Here is an 18,843-nt window from a genome sequence, read left to right as displayed (position 1 = left end):
CTAGACAGCCCCATTTTGGCTTTTTTAGACAATCACAGCACTTCAGAAAGTAAAAACTTATTTATGTCAAAATCTGTTATTCAAAGTGATTAACAAAAATGTAGCAGTAAAGTGACGCCAGTGTAGCAACAACAGGACTAAAGCCAGCTAAACATCTAATCTGACTTCATACCAAAATATTCCCCTCACAGATGGAGTGATTACATAATAAGTGCAAAATGTACACCATGCAGACTACCTGAGATCCTGCTGGTATTAAGGAATATGCATGTGAGTGTGGGATTAAGTGAGAGCCTTGCGGGGACTGTAGAATAAATACTTTGCCTCCTTTGTAATACATTTATTTAGAACAGAAGTTAAATGCTTTTGTAGTATTATTTATTTATTTCACTGCCTGGAGCATTTATGAAGCACTCAGGAAGGGAAGCATGTTTTCTCCTGAATGGCTGTCTCTTGTGTTTTCGGTTGTCTTGCCAGTGTTCACACTCTCAGATAGGTGCAATTTCTGGCTGCAGCAGTGTTATGAATGAAAGTGGGCCACCTCCCGTTGAGGTTCTGTTCATAAACTGCCTCTGTGCAATCACCATCCATGTAGGCTGTCGCTATTTTAAGAATAAAAATTGCACGACCCGTCACTGCAATCGCTGGGTTAAAAATTTGCTGACAGTAAGGCAAAATACAACGCAAAACTTTTTTCAGTCTGCTGTAAAAAAACTAAATGTTTATTGAATCCTTTGAGGCAGATTTAATGTGTCGTTCTTCATCTTTTAACGTGACATTTGTAATGTCTTATTTGTACAAACATGTGGTCCCTAAGCAGTAAGAGGTGACAATTCTGCCATGTCTGCGAGCAATGTTGACTTTAAATGGAAATTAGATGCAATTGTTTCTCATTACCTCTGGAGGGAGACAATTGCCGCCTGCTCGTTCTCATTTTCAGCCTGGGTGGTCCCCAACACTTGCCAAGCCTGCAGGGAAACAAAATACAGGTAACAGTAAACAGCAGGGTGGAAACCCGGGCTCCATAGACTGTATTCTCGAGGGGCTGAAACCAAGTAGGAACAGTGAGGGAGGTTTAGCTCAGAGCGACTGATGCCAGTGTACAGACAGTCACAGTGGAGCTACAGTGCATTTAAACCTTCTCAGCAACTCAAAGGAACATGTGATTATGATGAACACTGACAAAGTGTCTTTAGGTACTCTAGAATGCTCCATTAGAACATCCAAGTAAGAGAGAGACACATTTGTTATTCAATAAAACTATCATATATGATTTGATTCAGACATCATAGCCTTGTGATGATCCTTTTGTTGATCAAAAATATACTTTTTGTTTATTTCCTGTATCGGTCTGTAAAGTCTGAACTAGGGAAACAGACATGCATACTGTAAATCTGCTGCTTAGAAAGGTACCGTACTTGAATGTTAGGGTAAACTTTTCGTTTTTACGTCGTACATGTTTTCACTTCTAATATATGCTGTTATTCAGTAAACTGTGAATTGATTTTATGAGTCTAATGTATTTGCAGCAACTTTTGTCAGTTAAGGAGTTGTTGTTTTCCGAAAAACAAAAAAAATGATCGATGTTGTCCATATTTTCTGTTGGAGAGCTAATAAGATGTTTTTTTTTCTACTGTGTGAAAAGCAGTTCAGATCTCTGTGTGTTTTATCAATGCAGATAATCCAGACTATGATATAACTAACCAAAGGGTAACGCGATGACTCTGTATTAAGGACATGTTAAATAACCTGCCCTCAAGCTAATTGGTAAAAACGCTTTTTCTTTTTGTTTGACTCTTCGAAACAAGTGGCGAAATTATTTCTGAATGATTCGGAGGTCTTCACAGTGGGCCAATAAGCCACTAAGCGCCCCAGAAGGAATTTCGGAATCATATTAGTTCCATACACGGTGGGATAATCCTCTCCTCTGAATAACTGGCACATTTCTGTATATTCCAGGGGATTCCGAAAGTACTTTGTATGAAGGCTTTGCTCCTTCAGCGTGCAAAGAGGTCACTTCTTTTAAAATGGGTAGGCTACAAAAAAGAAGAAAAAAACTGCAGAATGAGCTATTATTCAGCTCAGTGGGCAAATGGAAATTCTCTGTATTCTTCCTACAGTAAACACCTCTCTAGCAAGAAAAAAAATTGTCCTCTACAGGCAGTCAGCGTTTAGCCGGTGGGCACTGCCCACTAAATCTGCTTCACACAGTTTGTGGACAGTGAGGCATTCTTGCTCTGTAGCATCTCACAACGTGAGAAGGAATATGTTGGCTTGGATCTAGCCCCAGGTCAGAGCTGAAAATGTGGATCCATTCTGGTTAGCACTGTAGTGTTTTACAATATCTCAAACATCTACACAATTACCTGGATTTGATTAAATGAGGGAAAGACTGTGTGTGTGTACCAATTGAATTCACCTCTGAATCATGAGGGTCCTGCAGGACGGCTGCTTCCAGCAAAAGCACAGCGTTTGGCAAGTCGCCCTCTCGAGATTTCTTTAGTCCCTCTTCAAATGCATTAGGCAAGTCCTTATAAGGATTGTCTGTGTGGAAGTAGTAACCCTGTCAGCAAAAAAAAACCAAAAACAAAACAAAACATCAAAACAAGGACAGTGACAGCATCAGTTACGTGTCTTCATATTCAAATGGAAAGCAGCAGCTGTCCTGTGCAGTTGTGTGTTTAAGCACAGCTCCGGCAGCAGAAATCGATCTTTTCTGCTTCACATCAAACCTGGGCTGAACTCCCCAGAGTTTCTGTTCTCTTTAAATGTTAAACTTTGCATTTTTCTATCTGTGATTACCCTGGTGTGTTGCATGCTTTTGAGCACCATGACTTTGAAACTGCTTTTTTCTTTAAGAACTATCTCAGCACTGGGATCAATCAGAAAGCACAGAAGTTTGATCTCATATGACTTCCTTATACTGTGTAAGGTCAACATATGGGTGACGTGTACTGCTTAGTTACACAAACTTGATTCTAAAACTCTTAAATGTTCCTTCATGTCATGTATTAATTTGAGAAAAAGAAAAAAAGAAAATAATTTATTATTATTTAATATTTAATATCTGATCATTCAACACATTTAAAGTAAAATATAACCAATTTGTAGATGTTATTTTATTGCTTTCTTGTGCAAACTCTCCAGTGCAGCTGACATTATGCTTAGTGTTTCGTTTTCAATTAAATTAGCTTTCTTTTGATTGATTGATGTTTTTATTCACATAGAGTAGAAGATCAATACCTCCTTCATGTCTGCATTAAGTATAAAACTAGAGCCTGCACAAATTAGAGAGATAGTTCAGTTTGTTTAAGTTAGTGTTGGTATGCGTTACTTGTCATTGCTTGACTTCTAGTCAAGGCCTCATATGACACCTCCTCAAAGAAACTGAACTTTGAACTTTTGGATTAATTTATTAATGAATCCATGCACAAATGTAAAACTAAAACATACAATTCATGCACTGCATGCTGGGATTATTGTCAGGAAGCTGTACAACATTGACAGTACCTTTCTTATTCCGAATTTGAAGGTTAATTTAAATGATGAATGTATCAGATGATTAAAATGTCAATAAATGTGTTAAATGAGATATAACATGTTAATTAGTGAGCTACGTTATGCACAAATAAACCCAACTCATGCATAACTCTCCAAGTCAGACTGTAGTAAACATAGTCATTAGACACTATGACTGAAGACATGCATACTGTTTACTCTACAGAGGCTGTCAGTGTTCTGTACCTCTAGGACACATTTCCACACATGCTGAGTGAGATATTTTAATGATAGTGACCTTCTCATGTGGAGAGACAGAGGAAGGAATCTGCGACTGCTCGTTTTCCGTCAGCCAGTTTCGTCGAGCCAGCTCTTCCCACTCTGCCTGCATCTTATCCCAGAACTCGGTATCTGACTATAGAGAGAGAGAGAGAGAGAGAGAGAGAGAGTGAAGGGGGGGGGGGGGGGGCAGTGAAAGGAAGTAGAGTGGACAGATGGGGAGGAAGGGAGGGTGACAGGAGGGAATGAGTGATTAGAACAACAGCTCTTGTAATTTCCCATCATCCTACTCTTGGAAAGGCCAGGCCTGTCCAGCTTGTTGCCCCTGGCTGTAATATATTGACTGCACACTCCCGATGACACATCACATTTGCATATCAAAGGGTTTAAAGGAACAGTCCATGTCTTAAATATGGATCCTACATACTCTCCATAAATTGACTGACAGAGTTTTTTAATTAAATTACAATTAACAAACAGGGATTCAGAGCCAACATTTTCTTAGTTGCACATGGGAAAACATATTAGAGTGGCAGGGTTTCCGGCAGCGCTTTATAGTTAAGGGCGGCCGCCTTGACAACCCAATTTCTATTAATTTGCCATTTGAACTGTTATTCGCTGGTATTTCGATTAGCTGGCCAAATGCTGGAGGTTATCATTGAAATAATTTAATATAGAGTACACATTTAACTCCTGAAATAGTGCCACATTTTCTTTGTGACAGAAAGCCAAAGGCTGTTGAGCAAACCTCACTGTTTACTTCCACCTGTGCAGATAACTGTTTACTGTAAGGGCTGAATGTTGTGTTTTTTTGAAGGCAGAGGAGTAGTTTTAATTAAAAGTGGAGATTTGCTATATTTAGAACTTTGACTTAATACACAAAACCATATTTAAAAAAAAGAAGAAATTATAAAACTGGCAATATTTTGCTTGCTATCTTTTTGTTCACTGAATCTATTAAAACACTTTTGTTGTGCTACTCAAAGTGCATGAAGAGAAAGGAATGTATAATTCTCTCTGTATCAGTAAAATGCATTGCAAATCTAATTTTAGCAGGGCTCCTGAGATACAAAAACAAAGGATGAACGGGTTGTTAGCCATAGTTTTTGAAGGCAGACTGGATATGAACAAAGCAAACAGAGAGAAGCTGAATCTGGCAGGACACAAAGCATGAAATATAACAAAACACAAAAATAGAGTTAGGGCTTCGATTCTGCTTATGCTTTAAAACAGTGATGTTTGGTTTATGTTGCATGATTGATTGAACTAAAGATGCGTTTATTGATAAAATCAGTAGAATTCAGGAATACTCAATGATACAAGAAGGTGATGCTAACGGTTGGTCACCTTCACTGCATGAGGGCGTGCGCATCAAAACTCATGTTACATCACACAAGCTTAAACTGGCATATTTAAAGTGTTGAAACCTGCAGCTTGCACTTATGAGACAAATTGCATTATTTGAACACTACAAATGTATTCACCTCTCTTAATATATTCATTCTACAGCAGGAGAGGCATAATGTTTTCTGCAATTGGATGGAAATATGTGCGTATATCACGACAAGCGTCGACAATCCAAAACAACAGAAAAAGAATGTCAATTCTATCCTTAAATATATTATTATTTGGTATTGCAAGCCCTATTTACTTACAAATCAAGCCATTTGCAACAGACAGTAGTTGTTAAAATACTCATGCATTTTCTTTACATAATATGTTGACATATGAATATCAGTGCAGTTTGAAGTCTTGACTTATTTTTTCCTCTTCAGTTCTCTTTGCGTACATGATTGTCACTACTGATAGATTTAATGTCATGACATGTTTTTCCACGTAAAACATTATGCTGCGAATTGCCACAGTTTTTATATTCCAGCTGACTGAGTCCATGATTCCTGACTGTCTTGCTGTCAGAAGCAGAGCAAAAGGCTGAACGTCATGCCAAACAGAGCAGAACAGCTTCCTGTGACTTATTAAAGTCCTCTATAGCCATCAGTACATGACAGCACTGTGTACAGAGTGTGGATATAGGGCCATGTAAAGTGGAGCAGGATCAGAGAGGTGTACTGTAATGATGCATGTGTCAAAGCTCTCCACATCCCCTCATGAGATGAGCTTTTTGATTGACATCAAGGCCATAGAGTGGCCCCTGATAGGGAGAGTTGGCAGATAATTGCAGGCTGCTGACTCGCAGACAAATTGCCTGAAGGTGAGACTCTACTGTTGGCTCCATCAGGAAGTGAATCATAAAAGTGAGACTGCAGAAGAGGCACATAAGTAGCTTGGATTTAAAGTATCCATTTACATTTATAAACAGAGCTGTTCTTTACAATACATATTTAGACACATAGATTATTAAGATTGTTGGTTTTGATGTTGAAATTCCAGGATACTTTGACATCAAATCTCTAACTAATTACAGAAAGTTACAGCAGGGTGTCATTACACTAGGAATAAGAAAAAGGCGACACAAAAACCCCTTTCACACAAGAACTGCAGCCCTGAAACTCTCCAGATGTCACCTAGAGGAGCATTACGTGAGAATGCAAATGTTCAAAACAGTCAGAGTGGAATTTGGCTTCCTACTACAGAGTCTGTGTGGTGTTCAGTTCAGCTGGTATGTGTTTAGATTTCATGCTGTTGCGCAGTGTATCTGCTTCCTGTGTTTCATTGACATTGCCGATACACTCTGATACATATTTTTGATAGCAACACAAAATACTGACATCAGGTGGGGGTATACGCAATATTAGATTTAATTACATTCTGAATAATATTCATTGAATAGTAGACAATGCTGCTTGTTTTACACTGCAACAATGGATATGGGCTGTCAGAATGTGAGCAACTGTTCCAAAGGTTAGTCCAATGGCTAAATCACTAGTGCAAATTGTTCCTTCTTGGCAGCCTGCAGTATTCATCTTCATGCTCATATGAATGGTTCTCAGGCTACAGCCATTTTGTCCATTTACATAATATAGTTGTAATATTGTTTCATTATTTTCCACAGTGTTGTGGGTTTGTATTTGCAGCACGTGACCTAGTCATCTCATTATTTGTGTCTCTTTTGCATAGTGAAACCATATTTACTGTGTAGCGTGTTCATCCTCCCTAATCGCACCATGAACTGACAACAAATTGCTGCTGGAATTAAAATGGAATACATATACAAACATGTTTTTAATTTATGATATGAACGAATGTGAAATTCATATATTCTTTTATAATGCTGTGAAGGATGTTTTTTAATACTGACATTGGCAGTTCAATTATGAGGAACAAGGCAAAGATACAGCTAGGTAATTTATATCCCGTGTGCGACTGGCGTGAAGCCATTGCTGTGAGTTTAATTTCAGCAGCTGTGATGAAGTGTTACGTGAAAGAGACGGCGAGCATCCTGCAGCCAAACATGTCACCGTTGCCTGGAAAAGAAGCCAGGGTTTGGAGGTTGGGTTGGGATTCATTAGTTACTTCATGAATACATTATTGACAGCATGGGTAATCATGGCAACACCTACAGAGCTTGCACATACCCACGGCTGTTTGTGTCTAGGAAAAGGTTTATTTATATTTTGCCTCTGGATTCTAATTAGTGGTTCTTACTCAGCGGGACTGAGGTAATATCTATGCAGTGAAAATAAATGTACAAAGCCAGGAAGGTAATTTGTAGAACCCGGGCTATTCATGCAATGTCAGCTAAAATGCACAAATTCAAGGAAAGGAGCAATATATTTTCCTCCAAACCTAATTTACGGAGATAGTAAAATGGGCCTGGATTGGGAAAACAAAATCATCATTAAGTGTCAGAGTGTCAGTCTATGTATGTATAGATGTCTATATTTTGCTATCCCTAATACTAATATCATACTTCAAAACAGACACGAAATGTCAACAACATAACAAAATAAAAATCTCAAACCACATCTTGATTTAAACAAAAGTGTCAGCCATTTTGTACATATTTAGTGTGAGGGGAATGCAGGCCTGCAGGCTTAGATGCTTTTGGTGACTATCAAACAAGCTATTTCAGGAAAGTAATGATCCCTGATCACTCTCACTCACTAATTAAAGTGCTATAATTAATATTGTTAATATTCCTTCAATCAATGTTGCTTCTACTTGTTAAATTGGTAGATTGGCTGTGATGTCAAATTTGCTTAAACTGTTTGGAGTGATGGCTTGGTGGCAAAAATTCAACACTGGTAGGTAAACGCAGGAAAACACAGCACAAAGATGTGTGTTGTCCAGTCTGAGCAGCAGCCAAAAAGTATTTTTGTTGCTACATGCCTACACATGGTTCTGGGAGAGTGTAGCCAACATGACTTCTTTAAACCTGTTGTTGTCATTTGTGTTGTGTCACCATAGGAGGCCTTTTAAAAGCGCATATTTGGTAAACTTCTTTGGTCTTGTTGTCCCTCAATCAAAAGTATTCCATTATGTCATTTAAAAATGATTGTGTGGGAAGATGGTGTAAACTCAGACACACATTTCCAGATACTAAATCAACCAGTATTTGGGTCCATCACTCCAGAATAGTTTTCCCAGATAGTTTACCTGCTACTAAAACTATACTCCTCTGTTGCAGTGTCCTGGGTATGATTTCAGCCTGCGGCCCTTACTGTGCATCGTCTCCCTCTGTCCACTCTCAGTGCTTCCTGTCTCGTCAGCTATCCAATGAAAGCATAATTCCCCAAAAATATGTTTTTAAAATAGATCTAAAACCTGTAGGTGCTTTGTACGAGTTCTCTAACATTATCTGTTTGTGTCATTTCGACCTGAGATGTATTCTTTGGATAAAAACAAGAACATGAATAGGGGCTGCTTATCCACTTTGCCCAGTGGGCTTACATTATAAAAAGTCTCATTATTTACCAGTGACACAACAGCCTCCAACAATGTAAAAAGCTCTTCTCATCTGCAGAGCAGGGCTGGCCTGGCCTTTTAATGTTAATGAGCCACCCACTGCTGTGTAGCATAGGCCAAGTCCTTGGTCAGGGAGACAAAAATAGTAGACTGGAGTCCTGATAATGTCACTGAGAAAGAATAAAATACATTACAGCGAACAAAGTGCTACAAATGCATTTTGGCAGACCAGAGTACCTTCTATGTGGATGTCTTTGATAACACAGAGAGGCTAGGGCAGCCACAAAAAAAGAGCTTTGAATTTATGATGCACATGATGACACTAATCAAGGTCTGACCTGTAGCAGCAGAATTAGCTGCCTTTGTGATGTTCAGGCAGATGTGTCCTTTGTTCTTTTTGTTTCTACTTTCTCTTACCTGCTGTCCACACAGATAACAAGAGTGAGACTTTACTATGGGTGTGAAATATCTGGTGGTTGTATTGAAGTGGAGTTTCTTAGTCTAACAAGCCCTAAAAAGTTTTATTTAATTAATTTCAGTCCTTTTTTATATTGCTGTTTTTGAATACTCGTTTATTAGCTTAGTTTGTTGGCTTGCCTTTTTCAACTCCACTACTTCTTTTTGCTTTAAATTGAAATGTACAGTTAGACCTTGTGTCTCAGACTACACTTAGAGTGCTTCGGACAAATGTTCCGTAAGATAAAAGTGAACCTCTCCGGCTGCTGTTTTAATCAAACAAGAGGCCACACAGTCACCTTCATCTCATCTTTATCACTGCTGTGGGAGCACTTTCTCATGCCCCTCAGACAAAGCACTGCTCCCTTAAGTCACAATTCAGCCGGCAGCTGTTCCAGCGGTTCTCTGGTAAATGAAAGCATTACACTGTCATCAGCTCAGAGTAATTGACAGTGTCCTCATTTGACATGGGTAGCACTATAAAATCTCTCCTTATCAGACCCATTGTAATGCATTTGAAGAATGAACACACTTTGTTTGACCGCTGTATTTATATTGTCTCTTTTCAGTGATTTTCATGCATAAAAGTATAAAACCTGCAGTTTGTAAAAGGAATCATATTTAAGAGACTAATTCCTAATCCTCCCTATCTGGGTTCTAATTTTTATACATTTGGCTGCCTCATTTAATTGAATGAATCGGAAGAAAGGCTTTGTCCTGATTTAATGTTCTGTCTGCCATCTGTGCTGTCTCTGTCTCCATATCTTTATAAGTATGAAAGAGCATGCAAATGCACAGCTACTTAAAGTGAAATGATGTGATTGTGGGCTTTGACATTGGCAGTTGAAGCCAAAATGGCAGATCACTTGCATCAGAGCTCCTCTAGAGCGGAGGCCTGCACTCAGGCTGTCTGATCAAGGTTTTGAGATACTGTTACCAATCGATACTCCATGCCCAGACGTTTGTCCAGGAGCATCTCTGCATCTCATCACTTACCTGCCCTCCAGATCATGCGTACACTCAAACTGTGCAATTATTTGACTGGATGCGGTTTTTGGCTTATGCAAGATGTGTGACATCACTTCTAAGTTTGGGATGGGATCCCCAGTTGGGCTGGTCCAGCTGCTCTGCTGCTGCTCCTCTCACTTTCTGTCTTCCTGTCCCTTCTCTATTATTTATTGGCCATTACGCATAGCTCAGTGTGCAACAGTCTATTGTGACTCTTGGTAAAGGGTTTACTCCCATTTTCTTGGGAGGGAGTTGTCCATTTAGTGGTAGAGTGGTTTTGTTTAAAAAAAAAACCCACCCAGTTGTTTAAGCTGGGATGTGATGTAACCTTTCAAAATTATCATACAAAAGAGTCTTTGACATCAAATTGTCAGAAAGTTTGGATGGAAAAGTCTTGGTAATTATCTTGGCCTGCCCATCTCATCACAGGATCAAATAGTAACATAATGGGCAATGACTTTAAAGAGTGAAAGCTGTTGAACGTGATTTAGACACAAAAGACAGGAAAAGCTGCTTTTTTGCCAATGATGTATGAAATTCTGAAAGCATTTCTTAAGGTCTTATTATGGGTTTGCCATAATGTGTCCATAAAGGGATAGATTGGTTTCTTTGAAGTGAGGTAGTTGGAGGTACTTAACTTCGGTAAGTGTATTATCTGCAGTAGATGGTGGTCGGCAGGCAACCAGTTTGGAGAAGTGGACAAGAAAGGTAAGCAATGAACTGCTGTGGACGCGGTCAGCAGCACAAAATGTTACAGCAACATACAACAATATCAGTTTATCTGCACTTGGAGATGTATTACCACACTTCTCTGCTGTCGGATTTAGCTCAGTATTTTCTAAAAAAAACAGCTGTAAGATAACTTTAGACAAAGTTCCAGGATTTTAAGAGAGATACAATTTGAGTTCCTAGTTTGAGAAGTATGTGGCTAAAATGCCAATGTAAGGTGGTAACAATAGTCTTTATATTCTATACACTTAAACAGTTATTGATCTTTTTTAGGTAAAGAATAGTTTATCCCTGGCCCCTTCCAGAGCCATTCATTGATTGGCCTTTGTGTCAGTACTCTCTCGGATTTCCAAACTGACATGTGCCAAGACACCATCTGCTGTTTAATTTCTTCAATAAAAACAAATGAAAAAACACAACCATCATATCTGACAGCTCAACAGAGTCACTGTGTCAATATGCAGCCATACGATGAATTAAGCCTTCTCTAATTACTGTACCTTTGCTGTCCCCCTGTGATATCTGATACGTCTGGCTGCAAAATGACTGACCTATTTACTTTCCTATTGTTAGCCAGCTCCGAGTTGTGAATATTTTTCTGGGTCAACTACCCTGTGAACCTAAGCATGTGGATCTAGCACACACTATTAAACTGTCAGAGAGCACCACAGGAGTGGATGTATTGCAGGAAGCACAATAGTCATCATTTGACAAAGAGATAAAAAAGGTCTGAAGGAGTCAAATGGAAGTCAGCTCCACAGGGCTTCAGGTGGATATTCAAAGTGCAGGAGTGATTATAAGGCTGATGGAGGAACTGTGATATTAAAGAAAGTTTCCATGGCTTCAAGTTCACAGAATCCTCACTTTATTGCATCTCTGTATTTTAATGTTTCTATAGGAACCCATGGGATTTTTGTCTTTCTCCTTTCTCATACAGTGGGAGGCAGTGTTAAAAAGTGCTCCTAGCTCAAGTAAATGCTAAAAATTAAATGCAGTTTACCTTTTTTTCCCACAAATATCTTTTCATTTTGACCAAGTTGATTTGGGATCAGATAAAGCATTAGAAAAGCACCTCTTGAGCTCCTCAGTGTCTTGATCGTAGAAACTTTTACTAGTAAAAATAGATTTATTGCCACTAGGGTTTGTTTTAGCATCTCTGCGTCAGATACAAAGGTATAAGCACATTGTAATTTTGTTTTGATGAAGAGGCCTGGAAAGAGGATTATGCCCAACAGAAACAAGGTTCTGCTGGCAACTGAAAATGCTTCTTGGTTGTTTTGTGCTAAGTCTTATTAAAAGTCAGCAGCAGAGATGGCACCCTGCTGACAGATGACAGATGTGGGGTGTACTAAGCAGCACTTTGCTTACCTCAACAGCAGCCTTGGCTCGTTCAAACTCCTCTTCCAGGGACTGATGTCTGGACAGTAGGGCGCTCCCCCATCGCTGCTCCTTCGTTAGCCGTGCCTGTCGCACACACGCACACACATTTCATAATATAAACATTATGCACAAACGGAATGCATTAAATATACACCTTCACTTGGCACATTGCAAACACTCACACGTCCATGTAGCATCACATTGCACACACACGCAGCCAGAGGGAGAGGCGGGCAGGGAGAGTGTGCAGGGTCAGCCTTCTCTGCTTTCTCAGGGGCACGTAAAATATCTCTGCCTCAACAAACCCATCTGACATGCTCAGGAAGGCCAGTGGAATCACTACTGTCAGCGCGCCCTCTACCCTACAGTTCCACTCCTTATCTTAACATACTTATGTAGCATCTCCCAGTTTTTTCACCCTACTCTTATGCACTTGCTCATGTAATATCAGAAATATGTTTACAGATAAAAACCACAAACTTTAAGTGAAGATGAAACTTGATCAATGACACACATGTGGGTGTACAGTGTAGTTTGCAATCCATACGCTTTCTACACATTGAACTGTGAGGGGTTAATTTAATAATTTATTTTGAGATAATATTTCAGGTTCAGATGTGATACTAGAGTTTCTGTAAATAGCGATATGTATCCCAGAGCTAACATATCCATTACAGAGACTGTGGCTCCATGTCTCTGCATGGTTTCCCTGCTCGACAATCAGGCCTGCCATTACCTGTAACAATTTACATCTCTGCAGGCAACCATTACACAAGATTAATATACGTTACCTAATGGTACCGTTAATGGGCAGAAGAAATTGCCTCATCCGTTTATTATAGATAACCACATTTTTATTTATGAGGACAAAATGCATGCACTGCTACAAGAAAATCTTGCCACATTTACAGTGCTCTTTTTGTGTTGTTGTAGTTTGCTGTAGTAGGAGTTTTGAAAGAAAAATCCACCAAAACACTGTTGTTAAAACAGTGTTATGTAGCTTTCTGGTTTTCTCTGTTTAATGAATAACCCTAAAAATCTGGCAAGATTTGGCATTTTGATGAGATTTTTTTTAGACCAGCTACAGCTTAATTTCGTTTTAACTACCTGCTGGAGAGTAAGCATTCATTGTCAACTTTTTGGTGGTTGTTCTTAGAAACAAAGAGGGCTTCTTTCCAGACTCAGATTTGGTGCAGAACAGGCAGCAACAAGACCCAGAAAACTACTATGCAATGCAGCCGGAGGTGCCACCATCATCATCAGGTTGTAGTATGTGCTAGGTTCATGTTTGTATGTCCACCCCTGGTTTACAGCAGTTCACTGTAATGTTCTTTGGATTGTGGAATGGAATCATAAGACATGTATCCCAACCTGTTAGTAACTGTTGCTATATCAAACTTTAAATCATTGCATAGTACATACATCGTGCATTTGCTTGTAGCAGAAATAAGCACAATAAGCATCAATAAGTCAGACAAATGGATGTTATCCTTCTCTCCTTCACATGATTGGAGCATTTCAAACAGCTGATTTCTATCTCTAAAATTTGTGCTTAAATTTGTGATTTATTTCAGTGTACGTAAAACTCATGTAGAACTTATCAACTCTTTTCACGCATTGTGTGTGTGCATGTGTGTGTTCGTGTTTCAGAGCAGGAACCTTAAACCACTCTTTACAGTATCCCTGTCAGCGAGGTACCATGTAACACCTGAGTGAAAACAAATTTAGTGTTTGTTTGCCAATAACATCCCTCCATCTCAGACAGCTATCTTTGATCCCAAATCTATTATTTATCAGAGTGCTGAAAAAGGTGATGTATGCTTAGCTGGCTTGGTGAGATCAACACTAATGGGCTTAGAGTAAGGCTGCTGAATAATTCATAAGCTATTAATCTAATAATGGCGTCTGGAAACAAGACCCCTTTATGCAGACCTACACAGAGACATCAACTAAGGAGGAAAGCGCTTGACATTTGGACCTCATAGCACCACAAAGGAACAATCTCAAGGCCAACAGTATATCTGGTGCCTTTTGGCTTCAGTAACTCTTTTTGATGGTTTAAGTCGAATTGTATGAAATGGTGTGATGCTTTTTGACCGGTGCAAATGTATAAGTCTTTCAAATGTCATAAGAAAGGATGCATAGGGAGGCTTACATGTCTTCCACTAATATACTGCCTGTTGAGCTGAAATGGAAGAATTGTAGGTGTTAGGACAAAATGATGGGAAAACATAAAACAGGGTGTCTACAAAGTTTTAACATTAAGGCAACATCAACATGTGTTGCGTAGGAAAATTACATTCCTCATTTCATGATTTAACTTGTATGTTTGAGACGTGTGAAGCTTTTTGATCTTGAAAGGACGTTGACTTCAAGTTCACACAGAGAAATAATGATGGCTACTGCCTGCTCCTCTCACACTGAGCACTTACTTGTGATGCAAGGGCAGACTCGGGCTCGACTTTGGTATTTGCTTCCAAGGTGTTCTTATTTGATGAGTCTAATTGGGTTTTACAGTCTATGGACCTAAAGTAGATGAGAGAAAATGTGAGATAAGTGATTTAACATTTCATGCATTTCACACATACTGTAAAAGCATTCATATTTTTCTTCTTTAAAGTCATTGACGTCTTGGCATGTTTCATGCTCTGTTCTGTCTCTTTGTCAGCGGATTTTCTGTACTCCATACGTCATGCAACAGATGTTTTTTTTGTCTTTCAGACAGCCTCTGATATTGGCAGCACTCTTGAAAAAGAAGTGTGTTTGTTCTTGGTTGGGTAATATCATAACCTCATGTAATATTTATCATTATCATCATATTTTAAAATGGTAACAGACTTAGCAGCAGTGTAGGAAAAATCGATGATCCAAAATTCCCAAAAATGTGTATGATTGTCAGTCAGTGCAAAACTGACACTGGTGAAAGTGAAGAGTGAAAACAGCAAAGTTTTGGTCCTAAAAGTGAAAGGACTGAGACTGACACACATCTAATATGTCCTCCTCACATAAATAGGTCAAGTGCCTTCAACAATGTCAGTAAATGAGAAGGTAGTGTGGATGAAGGCTTTAACTTCTAACCAGCAGGCTGCAGTTTGTCTTGTTACTTTTTCACTTCTGTTTGGTGAGACTTGGATTAATATTTTAAGAGTGTAGTTTTAGTAAAACAGATGCTTTCACAACATGTTACACTATACTTCTTCACACGACCACAGAAAAGCATTTAAACATCACTTCAGTCATCTTAAAAATTCTACCCTGGGCTTGACTTTCTTTAGAGATAGGACAGACTACGTCTGAGGGATGTTTAAATGGATAAAAAGCTGTGTAGGGTGGGAAAAATGTAAACTACAGGCTTAAAGGAGCACAATCTGTACATCAATCCAGCACCGTTAAAAAAAAAACCAGGGCACAATGAAGATCACAACCTACCACAGAAACTCGTTTGAGGAATTCTTAGATGAGCGCCGTCTCTCCATCTTCCATTTTCTGTGGCCATTTTTCTCAGGGTTTGGATTAAGTTCTTCCCATTTATCCAATGTACTGATAGTAACTAATGACCGTAAAAAAAGAAAAAAAGAAAAAGAATACCAAATGACAAAACAGACAAATCAATTTGTTGCACATTAAAAACACCCACACTTTGTTTTCAAATGAATGTAATTTAAAATTAACCTGCCCTGAAAACAATTTTTTTTAGCACTTATTCTTATTGGACAAACTCTAATTTGTTTTAGCTTTTTGAAACAGGAGAAGAATGTTAATAAGCAGTGACACTAATTGGAAAAAGTAACTTTTTTTGTTGTTTGAAACCGGAACCTTTTAACATTGTTTTTTTTCCACAAACTAATTGAATCTTTGTGATAAGACAGCAAAAAGACAATTAATGTTGTTCATGTCTAAACATGTAAAAACAGCTGCTGACAAGAAGTTTGCATCAAAGACTTATGCTTGTTTTTTTCAGCACAGTGCAATTTGACACTGAAAACTTTATAAACTTTTCAACTTGCAAATACAAAAGTAATTGCCCGTTTCCTCGTCATGTCTTTTAAGATGATCCCTTTCATTACAGTAAATTGGCTTGATCCCTCTGTGGCCTGTGTGAGGTCAGTTCCACAGAGGATGCTCGGAGTTGCAGTTGTTGAGGGTAAAGAGGGTTAGGGTGAGGGGCCACTGAGACATTCACAGCAATTTAGCTTTTGGGTGAAATGGCTGATTGCAGCATATGGCATGTTTTTCTGGGATTAGTTCATATGCAAATATCTAAACAGCATTATGAAACTGATCCAATAAATGCACTGAGGTCAATGTTACATGCTTTTTAGACAATCTCTATGTTAATATTAACATATCAAAATGTTATTACTGCATTAGTACTCGAAGAAGGGAGATGTGAACAGTCAAGTATCATATAAGTTCATAACACTCTGTGGCGATGACAGTTGTCAGAAGCAGTCTGTTTTTGAGTTTGGCATCAGTCCTACACATTTTTGTGAATGCAGTATCTGAGTAAAACCTTGAGGGATTTTTTTTTCACTTCAGATCTGATACAAATCTTCACTGGGATTTGAGAAGGAGCTTTTTAGACATTGGCTGTCAAAAGTCAGGAGTCACTGTGACCTCAAAATAACATTTTGACCACAACAGAAGGTTAAAGGTAGGGTAGGAGATTTGATTCCGATGCACTTTTTGTTTAATTAGTGTAACTTCTCTTTACAATCCGATAGCAACCAATTAGTTAGGCAGTTGCACATTAAAACGAAGAATATTAATCATCTGTGGAAACTAAAAAAGCTAAAAACATCAGCTAATCCGCCGAGACGACCCTGCGCAGAGTATTGGCTGGTTGTCACTCTCTTCCTGCTCTGCGCGCACCAGAGAGATACATGCATAATGGCCGAGGTCACAGACCGCAGCTTGTCTTCAGGTAATGCACGTCTATGTGATTGGGAGGCGTGGCTTCAGGGTGAGGACTGAGAGAAAGGGGCGTGTGTTTACTTTCAAAATCTGGCTGACTCTCACTGAGTTTTCAAAATCTCCTACCCTACCTTTAACTGGCCTAAAAAATATTGCAGTTTTCATAGAAAAATGCTAACCATCGTAGCTTTGCCGTCTGTCTCTACCTGAGTCGAGCGATGCCCTCTCTGGCGTTCGCATGTTTGGTCGTGTCTGTTCAACTTCCACCTGGATCAGCTCCGTCTCATCCGTCTTTTTCCGGTTTGAGTTGTTTTTCTGGCCGTCCAGCCTGGACGACAGGGGACTCTTCCTGTCCTTGCTGTTCCTCCTCTCTCCAGGTTCACTGAGATCTAGCAGGTCCAGTGTTGAAGACAAAACTGTAAGGAGATAGCAGCCTGGTTAGCATCCATCTAAATTATTAAAAAACACATTTGATAATTTCTAAGCAGCTATACAAACCAAGACACTTAGACATGCCTGAGCAAAGGCAGGGAGAATGAAAACAATATACAATTTTAAAATACTTTGTATGTTTTGCAAGGGAAATATATTCATTAATTTTGTCAGACCTCAAACATAACCTCTATTTAGATTTTTTTTTAGTTTTTTTTCAGTGGGTGACAAGTGGGGTAGACCCTGGACAGGTCTATGCAGGGCTACAAATAAAAACACATAAAATGTCTGTATAGAAAAGAATTTGTTTTAATTCAAATACAGAATTACCACATACATTCTTTGCTCAGTTCCAAATAAATCTCAACAGAATTTAGACGTGTTATTATATGGGGCATTAGGGCACAAATTGATGTCACTGTATACAGTGTGTCTATGTAGCAGTAGCATCAGACAGCAGCGGAATCCTTGAATGCCTCCATAGAGAGAGGAAAAGTTGTGTGCACATGGCACAACAGCAACAACTTCATTAATTATCCAGGATCAGTCAGAATTTAATGGCAAAAGACACCGTGTACTCCCCTGCATCTGTGTTATAGCCTGTGTGCCAACTTTGAATATACATTCTAACACTGGTATGACCTGGCTTTGAGAGAAGATGCTTTTGGCACAGTTTGCACTGCACAGTACACTGCTTCGTGTCAGACCCAAATACTGGAACATCAGAACATGTGCTACTCCTCTGTGCTGTATGCATTAATGTAAGTTGTTGTGGCCGTGGTTTTATTCTAGTTGCCGTTAAAACAGCTCTATTAAATTAATTATTAAAATTAATTGACCACCTTTCAAATTTATATCGCCCAAGCATATTTTGTGTTTATAGTTTATTTTGTGGTTGACATACTCATAACTTTCGTTTGTCTTTCATCAACTTAATAAGAGGGTAAAGTGAACAAAAAGTATCTTAATTCTCATATATGTCAGTGGAAAACTGAAACACCTATCAATCATCACATTTATCTGAAAAAAGGAGGAAAATGGTTATCTCACTGCTTTTGGTTTGGTTTACTTTTGGTTATAAATGCCAAGGTTTTCTTGCTCGTCTCCAAGGACCGTGGCTGGTTCTTTTGTGCAGTGTGAGCTCAAAACTGCAGGCACATGAGTCCATAATTGGCGTGCTGCTGTTTCATGACAACCAACCGAGAGCATTTGTTGACTGAATTTCTGCGTAATTAGAGAGTATGCACGTCTTCACAGCCTTGTGCTCTTTAGATGACAAGT

The 18,843-nt window shown here is 38.9% G+C and overlaps 1 protein-coding gene across 3 annotated transcripts in view; it reads right to left on the bottom strand.

Annotated features, from left to right (window-relative positions):
• Positions 1-18,843, bottom strand: part of pex5la (peroxisomal biogenesis factor 5-like a) — a 75,640-nt gene that overhangs the window by 8,769 nt on the left and 48,028 nt on the right. For 2 of the 3 annotated variants that reach the window (XM_028404515.1, XM_028404517.1), the window contains 8 exons: positions 17,337-17,546; positions 15,646-15,766; positions 14,649-14,742; positions 14,372-14,401; positions 12,205-12,300; positions 3,797-3,913; positions 2,420-2,563; positions 898-968 (listed from right to left, as the gene is read on the bottom strand). In XM_028404515.1, the coding sequence (XP_028260316.1) occupies positions 898-968; positions 2,420-2,563; positions 3,797-3,913; positions 12,205-12,300; positions 14,372-14,401; positions 14,649-14,742; positions 15,646-15,766; positions 17,337-17,546 (883 nt within the window). The remainder of the gene's footprint in view (positions 1-897; positions 969-2,419; positions 2,564-3,796; positions 3,914-12,204; positions 12,301-14,371; positions 14,402-14,648; positions 14,743-15,645; positions 15,767-17,336; positions 17,547-18,843) is intronic. The other variant, XM_028404516.1, reaches the window with a different exon arrangement.

This window comes from Parambassis ranga, chromosome 4 (genome assembly GCF_900634625.1).
Source record: "Parambassis ranga chromosome 4, fParRan2.1, whole genome shotgun sequence".
Lineage (NCBI taxonomy): Eukaryota > Metazoa > Chordata > Actinopteri > Ambassidae > Parambassis > Parambassis ranga.
This window is presented reverse-complemented; position numbering and strand designations above follow the sequence as displayed.